General features: G+C 43.7%; 1 protein-coding gene across 4 annotated transcripts in view; it reads left to right on the plus strand.

Annotated features, from left to right (window-relative positions):
- Nup210l (nucleoporin 210 like) overlaps positions 1-24009 on the plus strand; it is a 120365-nt gene that overhangs the window by 17328 nt on the left and 79028 nt on the right. For all 4 annotated transcript variants that reach the window (XM_021157946.2, XM_021157948.2, XM_021157949.2 and 1 more), the window contains exons 6-12: positions 3430-3562; positions 4924-5082; positions 10574-10642; positions 13920-14026; positions 15655-15795; positions 17124-17261; positions 18207-18362. In XM_021157946.2, coding sequence (XP_021013605.1) covers positions 3430-3562; positions 4924-5082; positions 10574-10642; positions 13920-14026; positions 15655-15795; positions 17124-17261; positions 18207-18362 — 903 coding nt within the window. The remainder of the gene's footprint in view (positions 1-3429; positions 3563-4923; positions 5083-10573; positions 10643-13919; positions 14027-15654; positions 15796-17123; positions 17262-18206; positions 18363-24009) is intronic.

Genomic DNA, 24009 nt, shown 5'->3' on the forward strand with positions numbered 1-24009 from the left:
GTTTAATTGGTTGGGGTCAGATAAGAAGAGGAGTGACCATTAAGCCAACTGTAGATGATGACTGAAGACTTCAAGTTAAACAATGCCTTGGGAAGGAGTTGGAATTTCTTTTACTAGCCTAGGGGTATATTTTCAAAGCAATACTAGAAAGAATTAATTTCCCAGCTCATTACCTTACTAGTAGCAGCTATAAATTTATTCTTATATTTTGGCGATGAAAATGTAACCTCTACTTTTTTTTTTCTTTTTATTGATTCCTTGTTTGACATCATGTATTCCAATCCCACTCATCCTCTCATATCCAACCTTTGCCCATGCAACCTCCCTCAAAGTAGCACACAAACAACAACAGAACAAAGCATAGAAAACATGCCATCGTGGAAGCTGTAGCTTCTGTGACAACACCAATGTTGGCTCCTCATCGGGACTCCCTCCAGTTATCCTGTTGCTGCGCCTTGGAACAGCAGGGTGGCCCTTTCACGATTCCCACCATTCGAAGATGACATAGATTTTAGGGTGGGTCAATTCAGAGCCCCAGATAAGGGCCAGGATGGTAGCTGAGCTGGTCAGCTGGGGCCCATTCTTCCAAGTGCTGCAGCTTGTGAGAGCCTGGGCCAATTCTCCCTACAGAAGGTGGCAACGGGGGAGGGCGGGCGTCCCATCCACACCACCTCATAACAGACGAGTGGCAGGGCCAGCTGTCCAAAATGCTGTATCCAATGAGGGATGGTGGCAGACCTGCACAGCCTCAGACACCCAGTGTTCTCTAGTGGTAATAATAAGCCATGGACACTGACCCACCACTGTGGATCCACAGACTCAAACATGGCCCCGATGGTAGGGATGCCCACTTATAACAGGCTACTTCTCTCCACCCTTGAGCCTTCAATTCCTTTTTCTCTCCCATCTGTCATGGTGACAAGCAGGTATCTATGCTTATACACTGGAGGGCAGGACTGTGGGAGGTCTACAAGACCTTGTGTTCCTCTTCTCATGCTGTGCTGCCTTGCTNTAATTTGATTTTTATGAGTCCTAGGCATAAGCCATCAAGCTAGGATGAACAAAGGACTGCCATCTGCTCTGCCCCTGATATAGAACAATACCACCAATAAGGGGTCTCTGCTGGTTGCTGGGGTTGTAACCTACTTCTAATCAATGAAAGTTTGAAGAGAAACTTGGCTGCAACCAGTCTTTGGTATAGCACTTGTATCATGAACCTGTCTAAGATGAAAATGATCTCTTCTCAGGATTCATCTGTGAGTAGCTCCATAGTGAAGGGCAATTAGTAAAGGCTAAAGACTTACCCCTTTATTTGTCCTTCTATTTGGGGTTCTGTTGTCAGAAATTTGAAGGAATACNACCAGTGGGCTCAAATGAGCACCACTCTTAGAAATTGTGTGCCCATTCCCTTAACACAGGTAGATGTTTCTTATCCGTTTCCTGGATGGGACCTTAGGAATCCAGTGCCCTGAGACGATGTCTTTATTATTTATGCCTAGTATCTCAGTCTTCCCACACTGGCAAAGAGTACAACAACTGGTGGTTAGTGATAACTGACAAGGTTCTGTCCAGGCTGCTTTTTTGAGGTCTTTGTTTNAGTAAGCTATGAATGGAGCAGTCTTGCATGATGAATAAACACTCTACCATTGTCTCCACTGCCCCTAGCTGTAGTACTGGCTGATAGGATTATGGTGGAAATTGTGTTATTGGTAATCTTTGAGCCTTGAAAGAGGTAGAAATTGTTCAAAAACTGTGTCCTCTGGTTTCTAAATCTGTTCCCCACGTGCCTGCAATTTTCTTGTGCTGTGCATTTTAAATTAATCATGTTTTTTCTTAATTAAATACTCTTTCACAGCAATGATTTCCAACTCTGGCTGACATAAGAATCGCTGGGGAAGTTTGAAGGGGGAAAAAAAAGCTCTGGGGTGGAGTCCAGGCTTTGATAGGTTTTTTTTTTGCTTTTTGAGACGGGGGTTTCTCTGTGTAACCCTGGCTGTCCTGGAACTCACTCTGTAGACCAGGCTGGCCTCAAACTCAGAAATCGGCCTGCCTCTGATTTACACACAAATGGGATTTAGTGCCACAATTACTATCCTGTGCTCTTCTGGATACTGCAACTGTCCTAGAGAGGTTTAGAACTGTGGCTGTAAGTCTTGAATTTTGAGGAAACCTATTGATATTAAGTATTTGACTCTAAAAAGTTGATGTATTGGAACATGAAGAAAACATTTAAATAAAACAAGATTCTGAACCAAGAAAAAAAAAAAAACTAAAATACGTCTTAAACTCTTGAAGGAAGGAAAGAAAAGGAAAGAAAAGAAAGAAAAGAGAAGAGAAGAGAAGAGAAGAGAAGAGAAGAGAAGAGAAGAGAAGAGAAGAGAAGAGAAGAGAAGAGAAAGGGTGGCTTGCTTTCTTATTTGCCACCTGTTTGCTCTAACCTGTACAGCAGGGCCTATCAGCTATGGGGGAAAGTGGAAGAAAGAAGGGAAGAAAGGAGAGAGAAGGATAGACATAGACGGAGCTGGAGCTGGAGACGGGGTAGGGGTAGGGAGGTGGGCAGCTGGAGAGCCTTTGATTGACAGAGTGCATCTCAGATGGTTTCATGACCATTTTCAAAGTAATTTGTGAATATTAGGAAACTATTTCTCACTATCTCTCTGTCTGTCTGTCTATCTATCTATCTTTATGTGCATTAGTGTTCTCCATATATGTCTGTCTGAAGGTGTCAGATCTTGAAGTTACAGTTATGAGCTGCCGTGTGGGTCCTGGGAATTGAACCCCGGGTCCTTTGGAAGAGCAGTCCGTGCTCTTAACCACTGAGCCATCTCTCCAGCCCCTTTATATATTTTTAAAACTTACAAAAAGTGGACTGATTAGATTTCTTAGTGGGAAAATGGCCCTATTCCAGGGTCAGGAGCTGTGTCATTCTGTCCCTGTCAAGGCCGTGCTGAACCTGGCATGAAAACAAATTTTTTAGCTTATTAAAAGTTAGCTGGGCTGTCGAGATGGCTCAGCAGGTAAGGGCCCTGACTGCTCCTCTGAAGGTCCTGAGGTCAAATCCCAGCAACCACATGGTGGCTCACAACCACCCATAATGAGATCTGATGCCCTCTTCTGGTGCGTCTGAAGTCAGCTACAGTGTACTTACATATAATAATAAATAAATCTTTAAAAAAAAAGGTTAGCTTTGTCTGGACATGGTGGTGCCTTTAATCCCAGCACTTGGGAGGCAGAGGCAGGTGGATCTCTGTGAGTTCCAGGCCAGCCTGGTCTACAGAGTGAGTTCCAGGTCAGGCAGTCTACACAGAGAAACCCTGTCTCAAAAAACAAACAAAGAAACAAGCAAACCCAATAAGAACAAAAGTAAGCATTGAGTCAGGAAGGAGCTTTGATGATTTCTTGCCTATTTTTCTTTCCTTCCTTGTTTAGAAAGTGGCTGCAGCCTTGATCCGCCTGCTTGTTCTGGAGAACATATTTCTTATACCATCCCACGATACATATCTCTTAGTAGGAGCCTATATTAAATACAGAGTGGCAAAAATGGTTCAAGGGAGAATGACAGGTAAGATGGCTTAGCTTTTGCCATGATTCACTCTCCTTAAGTCCTCTTTTGTGGTAACAGAGAAGGCTGTGCACCGACCACCAGCAAAAAACACTTTGTCTTTCTGATCTTGTAATAAAATACTTCTAAGTACCCAAACTTTGCATATCTTGAAGAGCTTATTGATATTGTGCGCTCAGCTAGCGATGCTCAGTAGACAGGGCACTTGTGTTCACTGTTAACATGAGAGCCCAGGATTTCCAGATGATGGGGCAAGTGAAAGCATTTATCAGAGGGTCTTGGACCCTTGTGGTGCTTCTGTAAGAGTTGGTTCTTCCCTTTAATAGCCTATGGGTTGTTTAAACCCGTTAAATTAGCGAAGTTATGTGGACTCCATTAACTAAGTCCTTCCCATTCTTTCTTAGCGCTGATCTATAAGTCATTTTTACAAAGATTTATCTTTTTTTTGGGGGGGGGGTTCGAGACAGGGTTTCTCTGTATAGCCCTGGCTGTTCTGGAACTCATTTTTGTAGATCAGGCTGGCCTCGAACTCAGAAATCCACCTGCCTCTGCCTCCCAAGTGCTGGGATTAAAGGCGTGCACCACCACCACCCGGAGGATTTATCTTAATCATGTGTAAATTTGTGTATCTCTGTGGTTATGTGTACATGTGAGTGCAGGTGCCCACAGAATCCTGAAGAGGGGCATAGATCCCCTGAAGGTGGAGTTACAGCTGGTGTGAGCCACCTGATGTGTGCTGGGCACTGACCTCTGACCCTCTGAACCTCTGGAAGAGCACTACACCTCCTTAAACTACTGAGCCATCTGTTTAGCCCCACTGTTGCTTGCTTTCTTTGTTTCCTTCCTTTTTTTTTTTTTTTTTTCTCCTTTTTGGAGGTAGTGGCTCTTTATTCCCCTGGGTGTCCTGGAACTACGCTGTAGACCAGGTTAACCTTGTACTCACAGTGATCCACCTGCCTCTTCCTCCTGAGTACTTGGATGGGAGGTGTATGCCACCATGCCCAGCACTTGCCATCATTTGAGCCAGTATCTCAGGCAAAGTCAGGCTGATCTCAAACTCTCCAAGTAACTCCTGGTCTTCCTGCCTCTGCCTCTTCTGGGATTACAGGGTGCAGCAGCACCTCAGCAGCTCATTTTTTTTGTTTGTTTGTTTGCTTTTTAAGTATATAAGCCAATGGTTAGATCATAGCATCCTTCTCTCCAGTGTTGTGCAGAATCATCATTGGAAACCAGGCATTAGATACAGAGCCTGCCATTGATCTCAGTGCAATGCCCTGTCTTTCTCACACAGTGCACTGGGACACCCTTATCCCTAGAGGAACTGCTGCTGTTAACTTGTGTCTGCCTTTCATGTCTTACAGAGGTAAACTTTCCCTTGGAACATTATACATTAGAACTGCAAGACCACAGACTTACCAATGGTGGACTTCCGTCTAGAACAGTGGCTCTGTTGGATGAGAAAACAGCCATGGTGACTGCTGTCCAACTGGGCCAAACTAACCTTGTCTTTGTCCACAAAAGTATCCTTTTTTTTTCAAGTTTAGTGGCCAATCTACATCTCTCTGAGCACACTAGGCATGGTTCTTGGTAAAATACTGCCGCAGACCCTCTGGGTCCCTGTGTCTGCGTAAAATGGGTCTCTAGAGTAGGTGGGCAAAGGTTCGGATTAATTTGACAAATAGATACACACACAGGAGAGGTGTTGAATCTGAATGTAATTTTCTGGTCGAGCCTCAGACTTTATATAATACAGAGAATTATCAGGAGCTACAAATCACAAATAAGACAAAGTACACTGAAATTTACCAGATACAACAGAAAAGAATTTGCAGGAACTAATTAAATGTTTACATTAAGGATAACAAGCCCTGCCTAAGATCAGCCTAATGCCAGGCAAGAATTTCACACTTTAGTGTTAATAGCACCAGGGGTTTTTAACTCTTGACAGGCCTCAAGAATAATGTGGTATCACGGAACTCTAAATTCTTAGGTCTTGTAAAACTTTATCTTGTCTGGAGAATTCCCCATTTATCAGGATAGTATATTAACTCGCTCTTGGCATGGAATGTAGTCTGTAATAAAATCTTTATCTCAGTGAGAATTTTAGTCTCTTTCTGCAGACAACTGAGTTAATGGCTCTGATTTATTGTAGTGCTTAATTAGTTACTGAATAGGTTAAGCTCCCTGCTGCTATCTGGGATCTTGGAACACTGGGAAAGGCTTTAGCTAATTCAGAATACAATCTTAAAAGGCATTTACAATAAGGTAATACTAAATAGAGTGCACATGGATCCATACACTAGACTAACGCGGGAGTGGAAAATTTATTTTATGGTTTAGGGGAAACGCCAAACTCCAGGAGGGAGTTTCTGTGGAACTCTTTTCCTCGTGGGCAGCTTTCAAGCTTTTGCTTGTAAAGCTGATCCAACTGGAGAGCTTGCTTTCATCAGACTCCAGGAGGAGAGCTTCCTTGAAACTCTTTTCCTCATGAGCAGCTTTTAGGCATTCCTGCCTGACAGGCTGACTCCACCGGAGTGCCGTGGCAAAATACCTTATTAAAAGTGATTGCGGGCCCGAGAGAGATGGCTCAGTGGTTATAAGCAATGACTGCTCTTCCAGAGGTCCTGAGTTCAAATCCCAGCAACCACATGGTGGCTCACAACCATCTGTAATGAGATCTGATGCCCTTTTCTGGTGTGTCTGAAGAGAGCTACAGTGTACTTACATATAATAAATAAATAAATAAATCTTTTTAAAAACGAGTGATTGTGGGGCTGGAGAAATAACGCAGTGGTTAATAGCACTCACTGCTCATCCCAGTTCAGCACCCAGGTCAGGTGGCACCTGTAACTCTAGTTCCAGGGTATCTGTCCTTTTCTAGCCTCTAAGGGTCCCTTCTACACATAGCAGCCTCTTGCCTCATCCTTTTTAATATTAGGATTACATTCATTTGTTACTACATCTGGCTTTTAGTCATTTTAAGGTGTCTATGATGTCATCTACAGAAGAAATGAAGTCACTGAATATTTGTTTACTGGGCACCATCTGTGTGTCAGGTGGGTCACTGATTCCCTAGCAGAATTCTATGGTATTTTTTTTTTTTGTATGCCAAATCTATAACCAATCTAAAAAAGCCTGAAAGACTAATGTGGTGCCAGAACTAGAGGGATGGCTCAGAAGTTAAGAACACTGGAAGACAGAGGTTTGGTTCCCATGTCCACATGGTAGCTGTAACTTCAGTTACAGGTGGCCTATTTCTTCTGGATGTCTCAGGCACTGTGCAGGCACATGATGCAAAGACATATGTCGTGGTTGGAATATGCTCAGGCCAGGAAGTGGCACTATTAGGAGGTGCCACTTGCTGGAGAAAGTGTGTCACTGTGGCGGTGGGCTTTGAGACCCTCTTACTGCTCATGAGACAGTCTTCTGTTTGCCTTCAGAATAAGATGTAGAACTCTCGGCTCCTTCTGCACCATGCCTGCCTGCTTGCTACCATGCTTCCGGCTTTGATGATAATGGACTGAACCTCTGAACCTGTAAGCCATCCCTGATTAAATGCTGTACTTATAAGACTTGCCTTGGTCATGGGGTCTCTTCACAGCAATGGAAACCCTAACTAAGGCAACATACTGTGCATGCAGGCATCCATGTAACATAAAATAAAAATAATTTTAAAGTTAAAGAAAACTAAAAAACTTTAGCAGTAGGAAGTCTGGGTAACATTGTCAATAAAAATAGCTCAGTTTTGAAAAGAAAGAAAGAAGAACTGGTAGAAATTAGAGGAAGACACAAAGAGAACTATTTTTTGGAGGCAGGTCTCATGTAGCCCAGGCTGACCTCAGACTCATGGTTTAGCAGGTGATATCCTTGAGCTTTGGGTCCTCCACCTCTACCTCCCAGGTGTTGCAGCTGCAGATGTGCACCACACTTGTGGTTTGTGTGGTGCTGGGAATGGACCTCAGGGTTTCATCTTGCTGTGCAAGCCGTCTAACAGTTGATCTGCATCCCAAGAGAATGAAACGGAAACTTGCAAATAACTGCAAGTTAAAGAGGAAGAAGTTGGGGCTGTCAGGGAACAGAGCAGTTTGCTGATAGAAAGTGAAACGGAGAAGACCAGGGGAGTGAGTCAGAGGCCATGCATGTTATTCTGGTAGCAGGACTGGTTTCCTGTAGAAGCCATTCTGATGTTTCTTCACCTGTAAAATGAAGGCAATGTTATGTTTCTGAATTTCACTCTACTGCTTATATTTTGCTACTATATTCAATTATGTATCAGAACTCACCTAGTCTAGGTAGTTGTCTAAACAGTCTTTTTTGTTGTTGTTGTTTTTTCGAGACAGGGTTTCTCTGTGTAGCCCTGGCTGCTGTCCTGGCACTCACTTTGTAGACCAGGCTGGCCCCGAACTCAGAAATCCGCCTGCCTCTGCCTCCCGAGTGCTGGGACTAAAGGCGTGTGCCACCACGCCCGGCTCTAAACAGTCTTTAATTTGAACAGCTAAAAGTAATTACCAATTAGTATGCCAATCACACATGCACGTGTGTGTGTATGTATATATATAATATACATATTTTTATATCATTTGAAGGCATGAGAAATTTCCTTTTTTTATTTTATTTTTGTTTGTCTTACTATGTAGCCCAGGCTGGCCTTGAATGCAATGAGTAGCCCAGGCTACCCAAGAGCTTAAGATACTCCTATATCCACATCCACTTCCTGAATGCTAGACTTAGGCCTGTATTACTAGGCCTACTTAAATATACCTAAAAGACTGTTTTTCTTCAATGCTGAAGACTGACACGGTCTTTATAAGAACAGTTTATAGCTGAGTTACATCAATCCTTTTAACTTTTACTTACCATTTTATTTATTTTTCTATTTTCTTTACTCTTTCTTTCTTTCTTTCTTTCTTTCTTTCTTTCTTTCTTTCTTTCTTTCTTTCTTTCTTTCTTTCTTTCTTTCTTTCTTTCTTTTTTGGTTTTTCCAGACAGGGTTTCTCTATGTAGCCCTGGCTGTTCTGGAACTCACTCTGTAGACCAGGCTGGCCTTGAACTTGGAAATCTGCCTCCCTCTGCCTCCCAATTGCTGGGATGCTGGGATTAAAGGCATGCGCCACCACTACCCGGCTATTTTTATATTTTCTTTTATTGGTTAATTTTTTTGACTGGGTCTCCTGTATCCTGGGCTTCCCTCAAACTTGCTCTGCAGACCTTGAACTGACTCTCACGTCTTCACTCTGTACCTTTCGCAGTGCTGGGCATGGAACTAGGCACAGTGAATGCTGGGAAAACTCTATACCAAAAGAGCTTTAGGGGTCATTTATCTTTTTTTTTTTTTTTTTTTTTTTAAATAATGTGTAAGTACACTGTTGCTGTACCAGAAGAGGGTGACAGATGTCATTACGGATGGTTGTGAGCCACTACGTGGTTTCTGGGATTTGAACTCAGACCTTTCAGAAGAGCAGTCAGTTCTCTTAACCACTGAGCCATCTCTCCAGCCCAGGAGTCATTTATCTTTGAGAGAAATCATACTTCTGATATTGGGACAAACCTGTGTTTCTTCCAGAAAGTAATTGTATTTAACTATTGGCGTCTCTAAGTAAGCTAGAAATATTTTTAAAAAATTATATGTATTTATTTTATTTTATTATATGTGTGAATGTTTTGTGTATGTGTGTGTATGTGTGTGTGTGTGTGTGTGTATCAAGTTGCATGCCTGATGCCTGAGGAGGCCAGAAAAAGGCATTGGATGTTCTAGTACTGGAGTTACATATGGTTTTAAGGCACTGTGTGGGACTGGGGGTTAAACCTGGGTCCCCTGCAAGAGCAGCAAATGCTCTGAGCTGAGGAGCCATCTCTGAAGCTCCTACAGGTATTTTTGATGGCAGAGAGAAAAGTAGTTGGTACTGAAGGTTTGCTGCAACATTACAGTGATGGTGCTGCCGCCGTGCGCTGGGCGTGCTGCTGGGCGGCAAGTGTCGCCCAGCTTTCCAACCCCACCACACTTTCTATTTCAGACAGATGTCTGTCCTCTTCCTGACTCAGTGGGAGCCTCAGATTTAGATTCAGGCAGAAAACAGAAAAATTCCTGCATTCCATATTGAGCTTCTCTGTGTGGATTTTTTGTTGTTGTTGTTGTTGAAGAAATAGTTCTGTAGCTGAATGAAATTGAAAACCACAGAACATGTTCTTTCCATTTCATTTTCCTCAAATTTGAAATTCTGTGTATTTGGGTGTTTTGTCTGCATCTGTGTCTATGCACCATATATGTGTCCAGTGCCTGAAGAGGCCAGACGAGGGTGTCAGAGCCCTTGGGACTGAAGTTATAGAAGGCTGTGAGCCACGTGGGTGCTGGGAACTGAACCCAGGTCCTTTAGAAGAGCAGCCAGTGCTCTTAGGGTCTGAGCATCTCCCCCTCCTGCCCCTGGTTTTTTTGTTTTGTTTTGTTTTTTAAAGATTTATTTATTTATTTATTTATTTATTTATTTATTTTAGTATTTATTTTATTTATATGTGTACACTGTTGCTGTCTTCAGACACACCAGAAAAGGGCATCAAATCTCATTACAGATGGTTGTGAACCACCATGTGGTTGCTGGGAATTGAACTCATGACCTCTGGAAGAGCAGTCAGTGCTCTTAACCACTGAGTCATCTCTCCAGCCCCCCACACCCCTGTTTTTATTATATTATTTATGTGTGTATATGTGTCTATGGAGTTCAGATAACAACTTGAAGTCAGCTTTCTCTTCTTACCATGTGGGTCCTAGGGATCAAACTTAGGTCTTCAGGCTTGGTGGAAACCACATGTTACTGATTGAGCCATTTTTTGGAGCCTGCCTCAGGCTTTTCTTAGAAGTATTCATATTTTAAGTTTTGGCTTTCCAAAGAAAATAAAAAGACAGGCTTTTTATTGTATGGGTTTGTTTATACATTTATTATTATGTTTTTCTTCAGAGGCTCACCTTTCTTTACCTAATACTGACTCAGAAAATTTCCTTAAGCAAAAATTAAGATGTTCATATGCGCTCTGTGTCTGGACTCCCAAACTCTACCATATATGTTGTAGAGCCTGGATTTTTAGGTAACTAGATAATGACTTTCAGAAAGTTGATTGTTTAAATGAAAGTATTAAACATAAATGAATTCTGTACAATGAATGCATTAACCAGAAAAGGGCTGCCAAAGTTCCAACATTCCTTTCCAGATTTGAATTCAAGCTGACTTTGATGTGTTTCTTCCCTTCCTCCTTCTCTCTCTCTCTCTCTTTCTTTCTCTCTCTCTCTCTTTTCTTCTTTCTTTCTTTCTTTCTTTCTTTCTTTCTTTCTTTCTTTCTTTCTTTCTTTCTTTCTTTCTTTCTTTCTCTCTCTCTCTCTCTCCTTCTCTCTCTCTTTTCTTCTTTCTTTCTTTCTCTCTCTCTTTCTTTCTCTCTCTCTCTCTTTTCTTCTTTCTTTCTTTCTCTCTCTCTCTCTCTCTCTTTCTTTCTTTCTTTCTTTCTTTTTTTGTGTGTGTGTTTTGTTTTCTGAGACAGTTTTCTTTGTAGCCATGCCTGTGCTTGAACTCCCTCTGTGGATGAGGCTCGTTTCGAATATACAGAGGTATATACAAAATATACCTGCTTCTGCCTCCTGAGTGCTGAGACTAAAGATCTGCATGACCAGGCCCCACTTTGGTGTGTTACTTCTCTGTTACTGTGATAAGACACCACGACTAAGACAACTTATGGACAGAAGGCTTATTTGGGGCTTAGTTTCCAGAGGGATAGAGATCCATCCTTATCATGACAGGGGTCGTGGCAGCTGGCATTCACATCTGTATCCACAAACAGGAAACAGAGAGCACACTGGGGAAGTGGGAGGCTCCTGAATCCTTAAGCTTGCCCTTGGTGCCATCTTTCCTTCAATAAGTCCTTCCCAAACAGCTATTAACTGGGGGCAAGAAATGCCTGAAACTTCTTGGGGGGGCATCTCATTCAACACACTTGGTCACCGTGTTTATCACAACAGGAAAGTAACTAAGACATGATGTGTCTTGATTGTTGTTTGTAAGAGTGAAACATAACCAGGAGTCGGTGGTAGCCCTTTAGTTCCAGCATTTGGGACGCAGGAGCAGGCAGATCTCTGAGTTGGGGGCCAGCCTAGGTTACAGAGCAATTTCCAGCACAGGCAGGGCTACACAGAGAAACCCCAGAACCCCAAAATACAGATAAAACCAAAAGAAAACAAAGCCAACAACAACAAAAAGCAAAATATCTTTTTTTTTTTTTTTTTTTGCCCTGGCTGTCCTGGAGCTCACTTTGTAGACCAGGCTGGCCTCGAACTCAGAAATCCGCCTGCCTCTGCCTCCCGAGTGCTGGGATTAAAGGCATGCGCCACCACACCCGGCGCAAAATATCTTAAAAACATTGTGGTGCTGAGCATGGTGGCACACACCTGAAATCCCAGCATTTGGAAGATTGAGACAGGAGAATTGTCAATTTGAATTTGAGGCCAGACTGGACCACATTATAGATGCCAGACCCACCCCTCTTCTACCCATAACACCCCCCCATCAACAAAAACCTGGCTTTATTAATATTCCATCAGGGGAGGGGGAGTGCTCACAATAGCCCATCCCTCCCTGAGAGGCCATAGCTGCCTAACGGTTCTTTTTTTTTTTTTTTTTGGTTTTTCAAGACAGGGTTTCTCTGTATTGCTCTGGCTGTCTTGGAACTCACTTTGTAGACCAGGCTGGCCCCAGAAATCCACCTGCCTCTGCCTTCCGAGTGCTGGGATTAAAGGTGTGCGCCACCATGCCGGGCTACCTAATGGTTCTGGTTATATCCCTTGGTGCTGCAGCACCTGTAAGCTCCGATGAGTAAGTAGCCCTCCTGCACACATGCTCATGCAAGCAACTTAAGTGTGTGTGGTGTGTGTGTGTGTGTGTGTGTGTGTGTATGTGTGTGTGTGTGCACTATGTGCATGCCTGGTGCCCATGAACATCATTAATAGGGTGTCAGACTCACTGGAGCTGGTTAGAAGTGAGTATAGGTTGCCAATATGGGTCTGGGACCTCAGCTCAGGTCCTTTGCAAGGGAAGTCAGCATTCTTAACGACTGAGCTGTCCTCATCGCACAAGGAGCAGGCACACACACACACACACACACACAAATAAGAGAACTTGTTGGAGAAAAAGCTTTGAGAAGGAGTCGAGGTGCATAGAGAGGATGATGGGACAATAAAAGGACATTGTACATTTATGTAACACTGAAAGAGTAGTGGGGATTGTTGCTGCCATTGTTTTGAGACAGGCTCTCACTGTGCATCCCAGGCTGGTGTAGAAGTGCTATGTAAACCAGGCTGGCCTTGAACTCACAGAGGTCCACTTGCCTCTGCCTCCTGAGTCCTGGCATTCAAAGGGTCCTATCAGTGCTTTGCTGCTCTGAAAAGACACCATGACCTTGGCAACTCTTATAACAAAACACAGCTAATTGGGGCTGGCTTATAGTTCAGAGGTTTAGTCCATTATCATCATGGAAAGAAGCACGGCAGCACACACACGCAGACATGGCAGAAGAAGGAGCTGAGAGTTCTACATTCAGATCTGCAGACAGCAGGGAGAGAGAGAGAGAGAGAGAGAGAGAGAGAGAGAGAGAGAGAGAGAGAGACTGACTGGACCTGCAGAGACACAATTCTTCCATCAAGGCCACACCTCCTACCCTGTCAAGTAGCACCATTCCTTAATGACCAGGCTTTCAAATATATGAGCCTCTGGGGGCCACTCTTGTTCAGACAACCACATGTGGCCTGAAAGAATAAAAATTTAAAAACAAGTTAAACAAACAAACAAACAAACAAACCCCACAAACAGGGAAGGCCAATGAGACCTCATCTCAAAACCTAAAACAAACAAACAAACAAACAAAAACAAAAACAAGGTCATGAATCAATAATATAATTTATATAATAAGTCTTTGAGTTAGAAAAAAAAAAAGACATTATTCCAGAAAAAAAGTTAATGTCCTTAGGCAATACAGAGCAACCAGTGTAATGTACTTGGTTCTTGTTTACATATATGCCAGTATTTTTCACACTTAATACAACTAAATTAAACCAAGCACTTTGGAATCATAAATAGTCACACAGCTTGTGGGAGGGAAGTAAGATCTGTTCTGAGCGCCAGCTCCATCCACCAGCTGTAGCTATGCATTTAAGGGATGAAGACATAAGAACAGGGTTTGGGGTGTGTGCTGGAGAGGTGGCTCCGGGATTAAGAGCACCTGTTGCTCCTGTAGAAGACCCAGTTCAGTTCGCAGGCTCCAAGCAGCTTTTTAAGTCATGCACAAAAGGAGGATGAACCTCTCGCACTCTCCATTCTTGCAGGCTTCAGCATCCATCCTGGAGGCCGATGGAGCCTAGAGGTGGGGCAGGTGTACGTCATCACAGTGGAAGTGTTCGACAAGAGCAGCACAAGGGTCTACATTTCTGACGTGAGTCGCTCCTTTGTTTTTGGTCCCTGTTCTTTCACTGAGACAGGATCTCATGGAGCCCACGCTGGACTTTTAACTAGCTTTGTAGCAGACCACGGCTTTGAGCTCCTGATCTTCCAGCCTCCACTTGAGCGAGTGCTAGGATTTCAGGTGTGTGTGCCCCAGGTCCAGTTTTATGTGGTTCCAGGGATCCAATCCGGGGCCTCAAGCATGCCAGATAAGCACTCTCCCAACTGAGCCACACTGCAGACCTCTCTGTCTTCCGTTATTGTGGACAGATCCTGGCATGCGCCACCCATCTGTGTGGCAGAAAGCCTTCTTTTTTTTTCCTTTGCTCCCAATCTTGGCATTTGTAAATGTATGTAAGTTATTACCATTAACTAGTGCTGCCCTTGGGGAACAGGAAACTGGAAGTCATAGTATGATCAGAATTACAGGAAGGAGTTGAAGAGCCCAGTAACAGCTGGAGACAAGCCTCACCCTGCATATCCACACGCTCACTGTCTACCACAGAGATGCTCACTCTCCACGTTCTGTGGTCATGAGAGTGACATGTGAACGTCAGGTGGGAAATGTGCCTCTGCTCAGAACAGCCAGGGTTTAGAATTAGGAACTATAGTTCCTAGTGGAATGGCATTGGCTGTCCTAAATGTATACGTTTCAACTGTTTTTGTCCCTGACATGAATCTTTCCAAAAATGAATATCATTTTAAAATCACACGTCTTCCTAATAAAATTTCCATAAGGGAAAAATTTGATTTTTCTTCTTTAAAGTAGCTAATTATTTTAAAAGATTAAAAAAAATTTGGGGGGTTTTTGGGTTTTTAATTTTGTTTCTGATTTTTGTTTTTTGCTTTGCTAGACAGGGTTTCTCTGTGTAGCCTTGGCTGTCCTGGAACTTACTCTGTAGACCAGGCTGGCCTCGAAATCAGAAATCTGCCTGCCTAGACCTCCCAAGTACTGGGATTAAAGATGTGTGCTACCTCCTCATGGCTTAAAATATTAAAAAAAAAATTTTGTGTAGAAATGGTTTTCCTGTAGATATGTATACCTGATACTCAATACAGCCAGAAGAGGGCATGGGATCCTCTGAACCCAGGGCCTCCGGAAGAGAGGAAGACTGAGCCATCTCTCCTGGCTCCTGTTTGTTTGATGCTTTTTGTTTGTTTTTTGAGGCAAAATTTCTCTGTAGCCCTGGCTGTCCTGAAATTTGCTCTATAAACCAGGTTGGCCTCAAACTCATAGAAATCCATCTACCTCTACCTCCCAAGTGCTGGGACTGAAGGTGTGTACCACCACTGCCTGGCTCCTGTTTTGTTTTGTTTTGTTTTAATTATGTGTATGTGGCTTTGTGTGTGAGTGTGGGTGCTCTCAGAGACCTGAGGTGTTGGATCATCTGGAGCTGGACTGAACCACCCTATGGCTGCTGAGAACTGAACTGGGTCTTCTACAAGAGCAACAAGTGCCCTTAATCACCGAGCCACCTCTCCAGCACACACCCCAAACCCTGTTCTTATGCCTCTATCCCTTAAATGCATAGCTACAGTCTTATCTATGGTTTGGAATTAAAGTGGGTTTAGGGGTAAAAACACATCTTCCACTTTATGTTGCTGTTGGACTGATTTCAGAACCTCAAGATCACGTTCCAGTTTTCCAAGGAGTACTTTGAAGAGCAGTTGAGTACTTCAAACGGATCTTACCATGTGGTAAAAGCCCTGAAAGACGGAGTTGTGGTGATAAATGCAACCCTGACCTCCAGCCTTCAGGAGGTAGGAGTCTTAAAACTTGTGGTTTCCTGGGAGCTCAGCAGGGTAGGCAGCCTTGATCTAAAGCAGCTGTGGCTTGCTATCTTTCTGTGTCTCACACCACACTTGGAATTGCATGCCTCGGCAAACTATCCTTTCGCTGCATGTAACATGTGGTTCCTTTAAGAAACTGTTTCATGTGTATAGTTCTCTGTGTCATCAGGTACACAAAACTTAAAAAGATTATTTTTCAAATTGTTGTGAGATGCACCTGTATGCAGGTGACCTCTGAGGCCAGAAGAAAACACTGGCTGCCCTAAAGCTAGAGCTACAGGCAGTACGGTCCTCTGCAAGAGCACTACAAACGTTTAACCACTGAACCAGCCAGCCCTGCAGACCCACATCAGGACTTATATTCTAAAATTCCAAACGGTTAACATGCTGATTTATTTAGTCATGTCCCGGACATTGAACTTTTACCTTATTTCCAGCTGTTTGTTTGTTTTAACCCAGAGTCTCTTCATGTATCCCAGAGTGGCCTTGAACTCAAAATCCTCCTGCCTCCGACTCCCAAGTGCTGCGCTCATAGCCCAGGACCCACATCCCCACCTTCCATTCTGCACTGTAGCTTGTTTTTCCACTGCTGGAAATGGCAGCGTCTTTGCAGATTTTTTTTTTTTCCTTTTTGTGACTTTTATACCAGAAATGGAGCTGCTGTGTAAGGATGTAGCCGGAATACTAGAGTTAGTCTTGTCTGTGGCCACCAGTGCTGATGAACAGAGGCAAGAACCGAGTCTTTAGTAGAATTTTTAATTTAGTATTTATATGTGCACAACCCACATTTGACTGATTAATAAGTCTATAGGTGGTGCCATGCTTGGGCAGGTAACCCTGGGTTGCATAAGAAAGCAAGCTGAGCAAGCCATGGAGAGCAAGCTGAGCAAGCCATGGAAAGTAAGCCAGTAAGCAGCTTCAGCTTCAGGAACCTCCGGGTCCCTGCTTTGAGCTCCTCCCCTGACCTCCCTTCATAATAGACTGTGAGCTCTAAGCTCCTCTTCATGTTGTCTTTGGCCATGGTGTCAGCAAGAGAGAGCAAACTAGAACAACTCCAAGTGTTTCTAATTTTCTGACCTTTTTTTTTTTTTCTTTTAAAGGCAGGCAGCTAACCTCAGCTGCCCTTGAACTCCTGACCCTCCTGCATGAGCTGTACCTGCCTCTACACTGAGATCTTTTTCTTTTAGAGGTAGAAGGTAGTTGAGTATTTTAGGGACATCCCACTTTGCTCATGTTTTCAGTATCAATGAAATTGTCTCAGGAAATCCATCCTGACCTGTCTTTTCTTATCCCTGCAGAGAAACAGTTCCCAGCCAAAAACCTATCAAATCAGTCATCAACAAGAGGTGAAGATATACTTTCCCATTCAGCTTAAACCCAGCTTTCTGGCCTTTCCCCATCATCCCCTGGGAATATCAAATCGGTTCACAGTTCAGGTACGGCATCCGCTAATAGCAAATTCACACAGAAATAAATCAGTTTCTCTGATAGTTAATTAGTGTCTCTAATCATGCTTTATTGAAGAAGTTTAGACATGTAGCCCAAGCTGGCCTTAAACTCTGTAGCCTCTGACTCTACTGCCTGCATTTCCTGAGTGTGGGAGTGTGGGAGGGTGTGAGTGTGGGAGGGTGGGAGGGAGTGTGGGAGTGTGGGAGTGAGGGTGTGAGTGAGGGTGTGAGGGTGTAAGGGTGGGAGTGTGTGAGTGAGGGTGTGAGTGTGGGAGTGTGGGAGTGAGTGTGTGAGTGAGGGTGTGAGGGTGTAAGGGTGGGAGTGTGTGAGTGAGTGGGGAAGTGTGGGAGTGAGTGTGTGAGTGAGGGTGTGAGGGTGTAAGGGTGGGAGTGTGTGAGTGTGTGAGTGAGGGTGTGAGGGTGGGAGTGTGTGAGTGAGTGTGGGAGGGTGGGAGGGTGGGAGGGTGAGGTGGTTACAGCTCTGCAGTGCCAGACCAGGTATCGGCAGTGCTGGGTCTTCACTCTATCTGCTGTGCTACACCCCAGGCCTAGATTGTTATTAACTTTTACCTCTCCACCAACTTAGTAGTGCAGCTCAGTGTTTGCTGCACCCCAAATCTGAGACTCGGTGTTCTTTCCATCTTTGCCGTCTGTCATTTCCTTGTGAGTTTTATGTCATTTTGCCATCTTCCCTGATGCCTTGATGGCCCTGTGACCCTCTGTGAGACAACAGCTACTTAGCTGCCCTTTAAGGCTCCTCTTGCCCACTTCCCTGCTTCCCTGCAGATTCACGGTTTCTTAGCAGGTTCAGAGATAGTTCATCCCAAAGCTTTATTATTTTTCTAAACTCGACACCAGCGGTCATGTTTTATGTTTTACTTAAAATCTGCTTTCCTTCCGGAAGACTTCATCCTAGGCTGTGGCTTTTCACAGGTAGAGGGAGGTAGTGGCAACTTCACCTGGAGCTCTTCTAACGAAACCGTTGCCATGGTTACCACCAAAGGGGTGGTAACCGCGGGCCAGGTGAGAGGGAACAGCACCATTTTGGCACGAGATGTACAGAATCCCTCTCGATCTGGAGATATTAAGGTACATGTCTCTTTAAATTATTTAAGGGTGTCTCCATATGTGTCCATATATGTCTGTGCACCACTGTGCCTGTTATCCATGGAAGCCATAAGAGATCATTAGATCCCATAGATCTGTACAGACAGTTGCGAGCTGCCATGTGGGTTCTGAGAATTGAACCTCGGTCCTCTGCAAGAGCAGCAAGAACTCTTAACTGTCGAGCCATCTCTTCAGCCCCATGGTTTTTAAATTTAAGTGCAGGAACATGTTTGAAACTTCATCTAGTACAACTTGACTATTTGAAAATTTTAACCCAGAGCTGAGGATGTGGCTCATTGGGAAGAATGCTTGCCTGCTGTGCACAAAGTCCTGGGTCCAATCCTTAGTGCCAGAAAACTGGGCATGGAGTCCATGCTTGTGATCCAGCGCTTAGGAGGTGGAGACAGGAGAATCACAAGTTCAGCATCATCTTCAACTACATGAAACCCTGTCTCAATGAATAGAACTAAATTAAAGTGTTATAAAATTTAACCTGGAAATACATATTTCTTAAGTACATCTGAATATGGGTTGACTACTACTTGACTTAAGAGCCATGTATTTGACATCTGTGTCTGCTTTCTCAATTGTAAAATGGGGTGGTCATGCAGGGGGTGTAACTCAGGGCCAGAGATCACTTACCTGTGTAAGGCCCTGGTTTCCATTCCCAGCACTGTGCCTGGCTTTTGTGTAGGTTTTGGGGACCCAAATTCAGCTCCCCATATTTGTGAGACAAGTTTTTAATAATTTAAAATAGTTTAAAATATTTTATTATATATAAATATATTTAATATTTTATTATATATAATATATTTAAATATATTTATATAAATAAATATATTATATACATATAATCTATATATAAATTCATATATCTATAAATATAAATAAATATATTTAAATATTTTAATATATTTAATATATTTTATTTGTTTTTTGTTTTTGTTTTCAAGACAGGGTTTCTCTGTGTAGTCCTGGCTGTCCTGGAACTCCCTTTGTAGATCAGGCTGGCCTCGAACTCAGAAATCTGCCTGCTTCTGCCTCCCAAGTGCTGGGATTAAAGGCATGCTCCACCACCGCTTGCCTTAATATATTTTAAAATAGCCTTTGCATATGAGGTGTGTGTAGAGTGGGCGTCTATGCCACAGCAGGGCATTTGGAAGTCAGAAGACAGCTTTTGTGGGACCAGTTCTCTCCTTCCATCTTTACAGGGGGTTCCAGAAATTAAATTCAGGTCACCAGGCTTATGTTGTATGGCAAGTGCCATTACCCATGGAACTGTCTCACTGGCTCCATAATCTGTCAAAAATCATTCGTGTGTGTGTGTGTGTGTGTGTGTGTGTGTTAGGCTGTGTGCAGGCATGCTATGGTGCACATGTGGAGGTCAGAGGACAGCTCTGTGAAGTCAGTTTTCTCTTCCACCATCACCTGATGTCCTAGTTTATTTTCTGTTGCTGTGATAAATACCACGACCAAAAGTGTGACCTCCCCTTTCTGGGGAGGAAAGGTTAGTTTGGCTTATACTTCTAGGTCTCAGTCCATGACCTAGAGATTTCAGGCCAGGAGCTCCAGCAGGAACTGAAGCAGAGACCACATATGAATGCTATTTAGAGCCTTGCTCTGTAGCCTTTCTTAAACAGCCCAGACTCAAGCTTAAGGATAGTACTGCCCATAGTGAGCTGGGCCGGGCCCACCCACACCAATCACTGAGCAAGAAAATGCCCCACGGACATGCCCATGCCACAATTCAGAGGCAGTTCTTCAACTGAGGCTCCATCTTCCCAGGTGTATCCAGCTGACAGTCAAGATTAGCCATCACACGAGTACCAGGGAGCAGGTCATTAGGTTTGTGTGACAAGTGCATTGTGTTCTCAGCTGCTTTGTTGACCCCTTATACATAGAGTCACCAATGGCTTTCATGCTAACCTTATTACTAGCCTCATAGTTTGGCTAGTTAATCTGCCTGTAAAAGACAAAATTCTTGCCAGGCTTGCTGGTACATACATGCCTGTCATCTCAGCAATTGGGAGCCGAAAGCAGAAAAAGTCAGAATTTGGTTAGCCTCAGGCTGGGTCATGTGAGGCCCTGTCTCAAACAAAAAACAAGGCCTGAACCTTTAATTAAATGGTCATTTGTCTATTCTTCTCCAGTTTAAGGTATATGCTGCTTTTCCCTGTGTCACTTGGCATTTTGTCATCATGTGGTGACCATTTATTGAGTGCCTGTGGGTTCTGAATATGTGTTGTCACAGGACCCCCTTCATGAAACTAAAATCCAAATAGGAAGATTTATTAATATGAGAACTTATACAATATTTCAAGGAAGATGTAAGAGGTATCTTATTTTATTTTTTTTCAAATTGCATAAAACATTTATTTCACAGTATAATTAAATACTAGTAAGGATAAATTCACTTTATGTGATAGTGATACCATATGAGGCTCCTAAAATCTCTATGAAGGGGAAGGAGGGGAAACCACAAAGCAGGAAATTGGGCTTTCCCTACACATGGAAGCATCAAGCTCTAAGTCTAAGAGAAGCCAGAACCAGGCAAAGCAAACACAAGGCAGAAGTCCTGGAGCAGGGCTCCAAGGCAGTGGCTTTTGCCTTCAGAGAGCTGATTCACAGAGCTGCCCCAACAATGCATGTACACCTAACAGGGTTTGGGGGGGGGNGGGGGGGGATGGGGGGGGAGTAAGTTGGTGCTTAAGGGTCTTTAAAGGTGACAAAACGAAGCGAAGGTTCTTGGTTCTGATCCAGGGACCACTGAGAACAGGTAAGGAATGAAATCTCACAAGGTGAGCAGGAAGCGCCTGGCAGCCTTCATGGGAAAGATGGACAAAGAGAAAGCACTCTCCAAGGGCCTGTAAGAGGTATTTTAAAGCATGAGCTCACTGCTACTTAGATCATGTAATAAAATTGATGGGCCAATGCAATGACTCAGCAGGTTTGAAGGCCCTTGCCATGCAAGCCCTGGAAACCCACATTTCAAGAGAGAACTCTACAAAAGATTGTCCTCTCACTTCCATGTGCACACTATGACATGTGTCCATGGCATTTGTGCATACACTCATATCAAAAGCACACATAGTAGTGGTAGCAGTGATGATGATGATGGTGGTGATGATGGTGGTGATGACATTCCTGAACTCTTTCAGTGAGTTTGAGGCCAGCCTGGTCTAGAACAGCCAGAGCTACATAATAGAGAGACACTGTCTCAAAAAAAAAATCAATCAATAAACTTAATGAAAGTGAAAAGCCACTCTTGGTGCTGGAGAGGTGGCTCAGTGGTTAAGGGCACCGACTGCTCTTCCAGAGGTCCTGAGTTCAATTCCCAGTAACCGCATGGTGGCTCACAACCATCTGTAATGGGCATCTTATGCCTTCTTCTGGTGTGTTTGAAGACAGCTACAGTGTGCATATACATAAAATAAATAATTTTTTTTAAAAAATTAAAAATAGAAAGAAAGAAAGAAAGAAAGAAAGAAAGAAAGAAAGAAAGAAAGAAAGAAAGAAAGAAAAGAAAAGCTACTCTTGGCAGATAAAAGAACAGTCCTCGTGGGTGGGGCTAACTAGTGACTACTTGGGAGGATACAGGCAATGAAAGCCGGAGGGCCACGCCAGGGTGTTCCTCTGTGAGTGAGTATTTGAGTTTTAACAGTGGTCCTGTACATTCGCATATTCCAGGTGCTGCTTTCAAGGCACAGCTGCAGGGTTCCGTGGTTCAGAAAACTCATAGCAGCACTTTCTCTCTCTTACAGATAGCACTTTGTAGCTCCTGGTATAGAAAAACGGGCAATCAATATAAGTTGTTTTTAAAACAGTTTATTAGGGTGGTAAGGCTTGTGCTTAGAAAGATACTTAATGTCTTAGCATTTCTATTGCTGTGAAGAGACACCATGACCACAGCTACTCTTATAAAGGAAAATATTTAATTGTGGCTGGCTTACAGTTTCAGAAGTTTAGTCCTTTACCATCGTTGGCAGGAAGCTGGCAGGCACAAAGACAGACATAGTGGTGGGTAAGGAGCTGAGAGCTCTACATTTTGATCTGCAGGCAGCAAGGAGAGACTGTGTGCCACAGTGGGCATAGCTTGTGCAACAGAGACCTCAAAGCCTGCCCCCATAGTGACACACTTCCTCCAACAAGGCCACACCTCCTAGTAGTGCCACTCCCTATAGGCCAAGCTCAAACACATGAAGCTATGAGAGCCATTTCTACTCAAACCACCGCCCCTAAGTACTACTTTTGTAATCACTAATGGTAATGACAATTATCTTAAAGAGCAAAAGCTAGCTGCTGCTGTAGGCGAGTAGACAACGATGGACTGAAGGCCAAGACACCAGCCAAACCTTGTTCTAGTTAAGTATCCATTGCTGTGATAAATGCTATGAAGTCAACGGGGGAAGAAAGGGTTTATTTCAAGTTACAGAAGTCAGAGTAGGAACTCAAGGCAGGGACTGAGGCACAGGCTTTGGAGGAACATTACTCACTGGCTTGCTCCCCGTGGTGCACACAACCTGCTTTCTTATACAACCCAGACCAACTACCCAGGGGCGGCCCTGCCCACAGTGGGCTGGAGCATCCCACATCAACCATTAATCAAGAAAATACCTTCACAGTCTTCCCTACAGGCTAATCTGCTGGAGACATTCTCTCAGTTGAGATCACTTCTTTCCAGATATCTCCAGTTTATGTTAAGCTTGCAAGCCTAAATTACTGAAATGATACTGAGACCTGAAAGGAGATGAACAAATTGCCTGGGTGTGGTGGTGAACACCTTCAACCCCAGCATTTAGGTAGATTTCTGCTATCTTAAGGCCAGCCTGGATTACATAGTAAATTCCAGGCTAACTAGAACTAAATAATGAGACCCTGTCTTAAAACAGCAGCAAAGCTGAGCAGTGGTGGCGAACACCTTTAATCCCATAACTCACAGAGGCAGGCAGAGGAAGGCAGCACTTACAGAGCCTACAGAGGAAGCTCCAGAAGAGCCAGGGCTACACAGAGAAACCCTGTCTCAGTCAAACAGCAACAACAAAAGAAGTGGACAAAATGAGAGGGCCTTATTTTAGGAGAGGGATGGGTTGAGATAGGGTCTCAGTCTGTAGACCAGGCTTGTCTTAAACTCAGTATGTTGCCCGGGTTGACTTTAAACTCTTGGCCATTCTCCTGCCTCATCCCAAAGGCTGGAATTGTAGGAGAAAAGATTTGATGAGCACTTGGATAGTGGAAGTAAAAGATATAAAGCTACAGAGATGGTGTGGAAGTATGTTGTCAATACAGAAAACGGAGAGGGAAAGGAGACAGGCTGCTTTTGGGAACATTGAGTGTGAGTCTTACCTTAAGTCTAGATCACTTACCTCTAGTGCCAGGGTCAGTGAGGTGTTATGCTGTGTTGTGTTTTCATTCTTGGGTTTGTTTTTGTTTTGACAGGCCCTCACTCTGTAGCCCAGACTAGCTTCAAACTTACTAACTCACGACAATTCTCTTGCATCCACCTCTTGTGTGCTGAAATTCCAGGCCACCTCAAACCAAGCAAATATAAAAGTGTACTTGTTCAGAACAGATGGGTTATTTCCCCAAGCGTGGTTGTGTGTGTGTGTGTGTGTGTGTGTGTGTGTGTGTG

Source organism: Mus caroli, chromosome 3, assembly GCF_900094665.2.
Source record: "Mus caroli chromosome 3, CAROLI_EIJ_v1.1, whole genome shotgun sequence".
In the NCBI taxonomy this organism is placed as follows: Eukaryota; Metazoa; Chordata; class Mammalia; order Rodentia; family Muridae; genus Mus; species Mus caroli.